We start from the raw sequence: 7,759 nt of genomic DNA, 5'->3' as shown, positions 1-7,759 counted from the left end.
CTCTCTACGACGCAACCCCCCTCATTTCTGAAACCTCTCTCTCTCTTTAATCTCTCTCATTCTCTTGCATGCATCATCAGATCACAATTTTGGTGCCGAAATCGCATGCTCCGAATCTTCCGTCAGCTCCTTCTCCTCCTCCACCGTGACCACCGCTGGAGCTGGAGAGGATGGGATAGTGGACGAGATCGGCAAGATGTTGGAGGAGTTCGAGGCTCGACAGAAAAAAAAACATTAAAACAGGCGTCTGACGTCAGCTAACGTCAGACCCACCTCAGGCTCTCGGGCCGGCGAGAATCGACGGGCCTGGCGCTCGGGGGTGCTCGGGCTCCCTCGCCAGCCAACGCTGGACTTCCTCCCTCGGGCAATCAAGCCCTGTTCCAGAGCCTGTCCCTCGAGCAGGAGCTCCCGCTGGAGCTGCTCTTAGAAGATTGGGATCTTTGAAAACCAAATCAAACGGCTAAAAGAAAGCTTAAGCAGATATGAGCAGCCTTATCTGCAGTGACTCACTGAATAATATAGAGGAGGAGAGAGAGAGGAGAGAGAGAGAGAGAGAGAGCAAAACCAAAGAACAGAGCTGTAGAAAACATTGAGCTGAAGAGCTAGCGGGACCAGCTCGCCATCAATGCATTGTTCCCCACCTTCCTTTACAGCCCAACCCTCGCTCCATCAAACCAAAAGCTTTAAGTCAACTTGCTCCTACTCAGAACAAAGAAACTCTTTCTTTTCTGCATCTCTGCGCATTGGAAAGTAGAAACCAGCACACTAAAAAGCATAAACAACCCACCTCCCTCTCTGTTCTCTCTCTCTCTGACTCCATTCCAGTTTTCGAAAGAAAAAAAAAGAGGTTGGTTTTTGGATTCATGGTTTTGTAGTTCATGGGTTTTTGTTAATTTTGTATTTAGATTAAGAAAGTTTCTTTCTTGTTTCGGAGAAAAACAAATTGAATTTTCAGTTAAAACCAGTCAATTTCGGGTTGAAAAGTTACTGCTTTTACTCTAGATCTGTCAGTTTTGAAGTTCATCTGAAGTGCTTTCAGCTGAAACAAAATTTGTGTGATCTGCAGGTGGAGAATTTGAAAAAAGCTGGTTGGTTTTTCTAGAGTAAGGTTTCATGGGGGTCTGCCTGAGCGCCCGAATCAAAGCTGAGAGCTCTGTTAATACAGGTACTCGCTTTATTTTTTTTATTACAATCGATATCATTACTCCATGGGGAGGTTGGAACCCGGGAAACAGTGGATTGAAGAAGGCCTTATTCGCAAGGGCAATCCATCACTTGCGTACTTGCTTGATTTCGGTTCAGTTGTGTGTTTTCTTATCGATGCCTTGTCGGGGGCTGTATAAATTGATTTCCGCTTCACGTTTACTTGTGCAGGTTCAAAATTTGTTAGCAATGATGAGAACCTCAGCAGCACAAGCAGTAAGGTCTCATCATTTTCGGCACCTCCAACTCCTCGGAGCGAGGGAGAGATCTTGAAGTCTCCCAATCTGAAGAGCTTTAGTTATAATGACCTCAAATTGGCCACCAGGAATTTCCGTCCTGATAGTGTGTTGGGAGAAGGTGGATTTGGTTCGGTTTTCAAGGGGTGGATTGATGAAAATTCGTTCACTGCTGCAAAGCCCGGGAGTGGCATAGTTTTGGCTGTGAAACGGCTTAACCAAGAAAGTTTTCAGGGTCACCGAGAGTGGTTGGTGAGTTCTTTTCCCGACCGTATACTTCTCACAGAACGAAAACTTGCGCATTTATGACTTATCGTGTGCTTCCATTTGGGTTTTGTAGGCAGAAGTGAATTATCTAGGACAGCTCTATCATCCGAATCTCGTGAAACTAATCGGCTACTGCTTGGAGGATGAACACCGACTTCTGGTGTACGAATTCATGCCTCGAGGCAGCTTGGAAAACCATTTGTTCAGGAGTAAGTTCGTTTAGCAACATGTCTGGATACCTTTGAAACGAGATTGTTTTGAGAAGTTAATGTATTGACAGTCTTGAACTGATATTGTACCAGGAGGCTCTTATTTCCAACCTCTTTCCTGGAACCTCCGGATGAAGGTTGCCCTTGGTGCTGCAAAGGGGCTTGCTTTTCTTCACAGTGCTGAAACAAAAGTGATATACCGAGATTTCAAGACGTCAAACATCCTGATTGATTCGGTATGTGACTATCGAATGTGTTCATTGCAATATTATTGATTTGTGATATCCTGAGAATTCCATTGATTTGTGATGTAATTCCAGAACTACAATGCAAAACTTTCCGACTTTGGTTTGGCCAAGGACGGGCCAACGGGTGATAAAAGCCACGTCTCCACGAGGGTCATGGGTACCTACGGATACGCAGCTCCAGAATATCTAGCCACAGGTATTATACTTCGATTCCGCCCGTTGGCATCTCCGATCCGGGAGTATATATTCATTTTAAGTGGTCAACTGACTTGGAATCTCTAGTTTTTTTTTGACAATTCAACTTGGAATCTTGCCATGTGCTTTGGTTCATATTCCTGATTAGCGTATATCAAAATCGATGCCTGTGTAACGGCTCCACTTTTCACTGATTCCAGGTCATCTGACTGCCAAGAGCGACATATATAGCTTCGGAGTCGTTTTGTTGGAGATGTTATCTGGCCGGAGAGCAGTTGACAAGAATCGGCCATCCGGAGAACACAATCTGGTGGAGTGGGCTAAACCCTTCTTGGCAAACAAGCGTAAGATCTTTCGCATCATAGACAACCGTCTGGAAGGCCAGTATTCAATGGACGGAGCTCACAAGGCGGCTACCCTTGCAGCACGATGCATATCCGCAGAATCCAAGCTCAGGCCAAACATGGACGAGGTCGTAACTACACTTGAACAACTGCAAGATTCTAATGCCACCGGAGGCACTCAGAGTAATGGTCAAAGGATGCGCAGACGAAGTGCAGACGATGCTAACAATGCCAAGCGCGCAGCAGATGATGCCTTAAGGGCAGCTAACAAGGCAACGAATACCGTCGCCTATCCTCGGCCATCTGCTTCCCCACTTTACGCTTGAGAATAGAGTCGAAGTAAATGGAAAACGCTGCTGCAATATACGAATGTTTGTCCGGTGATCGTACAGTATATTCCGGCTAAATGTTATTCAAAATTCAGCATTTTATTGACAAATTAGGTGAGCTTGTGACGATGTTGTACCTTCTTAATCACCAAATTGTAACTTTAGCTGTTCCATTTCCTGCATAGCTGCATTTTTTTAACCTTTTCTTTATTTATACCTAAATACTTTTGGTCCTGGTAAATGGAGATTTCTTCAATTTCTATATTTTTCTCAAAAGCATGAAAACTTCAGTAATCAACAATAATAAACAGTAAACAAGTATGCAAGCAATGGAATGCTCAACTGGTTAGGAATCATGATCTTTCTCTTCAACTCATTGCGTTTCAGGATGACCCTTGATCTTTTTCCACAAGGATCACAGATGAGAGAACTCAAGAAGAGCTGCCGACTCCAACTTAGTCCTACGATCCATACTAGACTTGACCAACTGGTGACGATCCATACTAGACTTGACCAACTGGTGGCGAACTCGCTTTAGGAGAAAAACGTATTAGTAGCTTATATGCCATGGGAATGTTACAATTCTGAAGATGCGGCACTCATTAGTGAGAGTAGGCATGGAGATGGGATTTCGAGGAAGAACAGAAGATGGAAAATGAATGTAAGCATGGAGAAGGGATTTCGAGGAAGAACAGAAGATGGAAAATGAATGGAGGAATGGAGAACCCTAGAGCAAAAGCTCATTGGCGACATCGAAAATGAATATGTGTTGCAATATTATCGGTTCATGTCATTCGGTAAGAAAATGAGGTCCGGCTTGATTAGGAATGTTTCCTTCGGCTTAATTAGGCCCAGGAATATTCTATCGTTTATGGGCTTGGAACCTCCCTCCTTGTGGAGTGAGCTTGCCGTAATTTGAATTCTTCTTTGAACGTAGAGACATCTATAAGGAAAGCTTTCACATTTGGATTACAAAACTCATTTGACATTGGACTGCCATCGTTCCCGCTCACCTCTACGACGTGTGAGGACTCGTTACACGGAAGAGAGAATGAACTTGTGCCACACATTTTGTGCATTAATGAAACGGACGCGTGCCTCAAATGTGCAGTGTCCCTTTACAAATTATATTTACAGCCATCTACCGAAAAGGAAAAAGAATGGATAGGGAATCCTGTACCTCTGTAAGATTTGAACAAGAAGCATCTGTTGTTCTCGATGTCAAGGTCGAAATGCGCCTGTTGGTTCTTTTCTGCCACAAGCTGGCTGAATGCTTGATCACCAAGTTCTTATCAACCCCGGGGTCCAGTTTCTCCAATCCAACTTCCCAATAGATTTGTTTCTAAAGTTAACCATGTCTTTTATGTCGAAAACCCTCTTTTTGTTTCCTTGTTTGGTAGACTCGATCTCAGTCTCCTCCACGGTTTCTTCATTTGATTCTTCAGTTTCAATCACAGGTTCAGGGACTACTTCGTCTTGAGGAGACAGCTCATCTATGATGCATCCCAAAACCCCAACCACCTCACTCATTTTTGGGCGAGACTTTGGTTGCTTTGATAGACACCGGTTAGCTAACGATGCAAGGTTTTGAGCTGATTTGATACTATACTGTCCTTCAAGCCGAGGGTCCAAAATAAGGTGGAATTTCTTTGAGTCTGGAACATAGGGCTTGACCCATTCCAAAAGCTTTTGCTCACTGCGGGGCAAATTTCTCTCCACCGCCCTCCTTCCTGTGATGAGCTCATACAGAACCACTCCGAAGCTCCACACATCACTTTTAGCAGTCAGCTTCCCCGTATGTACATATTCAGGAGCCGCATAACCTACTGTTCCCACAACCTATAAAAGCGAATATTCATGGTAAGTAATGCATTTCCCAGAATGCAGGACTTATAATTCACCAGAAACAAGCAAAGAAGTTGGTTTCCATCATTAACAGGTCCCATTTCACAGGAGTGTACCATCAGTTAAGTTGGTTGTACCCAGTGCACAAGGCTCCCGCTTTACGCAGGGTCTGGGAGAGGTGAATGTCGGCTAGCCTTACCCCCATTTATGGCCTAGAATCTTCAGACAACCATTTACTTTTACTTTTATCACTAATATCTCCTTGGTGAAACACTGAAACGAGTGACTTGTGTCCCAAAACTCCCAACACCTAAAGAGCACGATCTGCCCAAATACATTCTAGAAAGACAAACCGCTCTACCCAAAAGATAATACAACTTACTGTTGTTGAAACGTGGCTTGTCCCCTCTGGAGGTCCCTGCCTCGCTAGTCCAAAGTCTGAAAGCTTTGCATTGAAGTCCTCATCTAGCAGAATATTTGATGGTTTAAAGTCGCGGAATATTAGCTGCACCAGTTACAAGGAAGATCCAAATCATATCAGCGAACAGCTAAGTAACCTAAACACAATACGGACTACCGGATATAAGAAAAGTAATGGGAAGCATTTACTTGCAGATATCATCTGCTATAAAAATGGGAAAATTTAGGCACAAAAGACTGTTTGGAGGGATTTGCAAGTGCCAAGGGATATAGGCTAAGTTAGAAATGCACCACAGAATAACGTGAGAACAGTGTCTTCATAAACAATATAGCATACCTGAAAATCCATCTCTTCATGTAGATATGCCAATCCGCGGGCTGCATCTTGAGCGATTCTTAGTCTTGTCATCCATGGGAGAGATGATGAAGATCGAACCAATAGATGGTCCTCCAAGCTTTTATTACGCATAAGTTCATAAACCAATAGCCGTTGAATCCCCCTTTCATCATCTTCTGCACAGTATCCTACTAACTTAACAAGATTTGGGTGCTTGACAACGCCCAACAAGTTTACTTCATTAATCCATTCCTTATGCCCCTGAATACTAGAACGTAAAATACTGCAACCCCGTTAGACAACCTCAAAAACTTGAAAACCTACAATCTCAAATATAGAGCATGTAAAGTAAAGCTACATTCAGACCGTTCAAATAAATCCTTAATCGAAACCAACCACTAATCAAATTATCCTACAAGCAAAACACACTTGCAGCATAAGAGCTCGTTTGGAAGTGTTTTAAAAATGACAGAAAACACTTTTAGAGATAATGTTTCTGGGTTCCAAAAGCACTTCAAAGTGCTTTTCATTGATTCACTTGCATTTTTACTAAAGATTGGTTCCAAAAACATTTTCACAAAAAAACTTTCAGCCATTTTAAAAGCAGCTCTAAACAAGCCCTAAATCTATACAACAGTCAGTGTACCAGCAATGTTAACAACCTTCAACTAGCTGAAATGACACAAATCCCATCTCTAATTCAAGCGAACTTTCAACTCCAACCCCACAAATTTTACAAGAAACAAAAACAAAGCAGAACCCACAAAGCAAAAGCCACAGAAAAAAAAAAAAAAAAGCACAAAGGTGAACACTGAACAAAATTGATTCCCAAACAGTTAAAGTGGATGGCTTGAGAAATTCAAATAAAAAATATAAAAAATTGCCAAATAAAAATTTGTAAAATTGCAATCCCATACTACATTTTCTAGCGATTAAAACACTAAAAATTCCAAACTTTTCGCAAAACCATCAACATTTTTGACAATTACAAACCCAAAAATTCAAAACAAAAATTAAAAGGGGATCAAAGAGCATGCCTGGAAGCCATTCCGATTCAACTGTTTGATAGCGACGTCCATTTTCCCGTCGCCGACGTTACAGCCTCTGACGATTCCTCTGTAAACGCACCCAAAACCACCTTCTCCAATCAGTAACGCCCTGCTGAACCCCTTGCTCGCCGCCTTCAGCTCCGAGAACGTGAACACCCTCAGAACATTGGCCCGCCGCAGACTCAGCAGCTCCTGGAACGCCACCGAGTCGGACAGGTCCCTCGAGTCCGAGTCGAACTCGGACCGCCGAGTGGTGCCGTAGCTGCTGGAGGCCACACTGAGGGAGCGCACCCACGACACCTTCGACGTCGCCCGGGGAATGACGCCGGGTTCCTCGTTGTCCCGCCCCTCCCCGTTAGTGAAATGGAAGCACTTCATCAGCTCAGAAGAAAATCCGGCGAAGTTCAAAAGTTGCAGAGAGAGAGCGTCAAGAGAGAGGGGCTTGGAATTGGATCACAAGTCAGACCAACGAAGTTGGACAATATATTTTTGTCTTTATATTTTAAAATGCTGAATTTTAAGAAATTGGGCGGCGATTTTGTTGAGAAAAATAAAAAGAGTGAGATTTTACTTTTATTACTATACTTTGTGTATCGAAACGTGTTTTCATAAAACATTTCTCAATAAAAAAGGCAGATGCCAACCAAAAAGTGCGTTGTTTCAATATGAAGCAACATTGGAGTACAATAATCGAAACAAGCTAGTTTTAGGTGGGGATGTTAATCGGTTGAACTTCAACTCTTGTTCGCCTTGGTTTTTACTTGTTCAAGTTCGATTTGTAAAAATAAATGAGCCGGGTTGAACAACGATTAAGCTCGCTAGAAAAATAAGTTCAATTTAAGCTTCTGTATAAACAAAAAAATGCAAGAAATTATTGCAAAAATTATTATTAACACTTCAAAAATATTATTATAAAATTTTCAAATGTCGTTTATCGTTTCTATTTGGAAGACGAATCTCGTTCTATTTTTTACTAAATGCCCACGTATTCTCAATACATTTATAAATTCATAACGAAATATTTGATGTGCCAAGTAACCATTCAGACTGGAAATATTGTTTCAATTGACAATGATT

General features: G+C 42.4%; 2 protein-coding genes across 2 annotated transcripts; one reads left to right on the top strand and one right to left on the bottom strand.

The window, feature by feature from the left end:
* The first annotated feature begins 516 nt into the window (after window positions 1-516).
* Window positions 517-3,291, top strand: LOC126591217 (probable serine/threonine-protein kinase PBL9). The gene is made up of 7 exons (XM_050256801.1): window positions 517-847; window positions 1,067-1,165; window positions 1,375-1,691; window positions 1,780-1,915; window positions 2,009-2,151; window positions 2,236-2,359; window positions 2,559-3,291. The coding sequence occupies exons 2-7, from the start codon at window positions 1,114-1,116 to the stop codon at window positions 3,026-3,028; spliced, it is 1,242 nt and encodes a 413-aa protein (XP_050112758.1). The 5' UTR covers window positions 517-847; window positions 1,067-1,113; the 3' UTR covers window positions 3,029-3,291.
* A 686-nt stretch (window positions 3,292-3,977) lies between these two features.
* On the bottom strand, window positions 3,978-7,220 carry LOC126591216 (serine/threonine-protein kinase PCRK1-like). Its single transcript, XM_050256800.1, has 4 exons — window positions 6,671-7,220; window positions 5,634-5,894; window positions 5,259-5,381; window positions 3,978-4,870 (listed from the first exon to the last, which is right to left on the bottom strand). The coding sequence occupies exons 1-4, from the start codon at window positions 7,058-7,060 to the stop codon at window positions 4,310-4,312; spliced, it is 1,335 nt and encodes a 444-aa protein (XP_050112757.1). The 5' UTR covers window positions 7,061-7,220; the 3' UTR covers window positions 3,978-4,309.
* Between the last annotated feature and the right edge of the window lie 539 nt (window positions 7,221-7,759).

Source organism: Malus sylvestris, chromosome 11, assembly GCF_916048215.2.
Source record: "Malus sylvestris chromosome 11, drMalSylv7.2, whole genome shotgun sequence".
NCBI classification, from domain to species: Eukaryota; Viridiplantae; Streptophyta; class Magnoliopsida; order Rosales; family Rosaceae; genus Malus; species Malus sylvestris.
The sequence above is the reverse complement of the archived record's forward strand: the minus strand, read 5'-3'. Positions and strand labels throughout refer to the sequence as shown.

Excerpts from the sequence above, each read along its gene's own strand:
- LOC126591217 (XM_050256801.1), top strand. The coding sequence starts at position 1,114 with ATGGGGGTCTGCCTGAGCGCCCGAATCAAAGCTGAGAGCTCTGTTAAT. Across the intron at positions 2,152-2,235 it reads CAAACATCCTGATTGATTCG|AACTACAATGCAAAACTTTC; the intron begins GTATGTGACTAT and ends ATGTAATTCCAG. Across the intron at positions 2,360-2,558 it reads TCCAGAATATCTAGCCACAG|GTCATCTGACTGCCAAGAGC; the intron begins GTATTATACTTC and ends CACTGATTCCAG.
- LOC126591216 (XM_050256800.1), bottom strand. The coding sequence starts at position 7,060 with ATGAAGTGCTTCCATTTCACTAACGGGGAGGGGCGGGACAACGAGGAA. Across the intron at positions 5,895-6,670 it reads TGAATCGGAATGGCTTCCAG|GGGCATAAGGAATGGATTAA; the intron begins GCATGCTCTTTG and ends TCTAGTATTCAG. Across the intron at positions 4,871-5,258 it reads CAAGCCACGTTTCAACAACA|GTTGTGGGAACAGTAGGTTA; the intron begins GTAAGTTGTATT and ends TCGCTTTTATAG.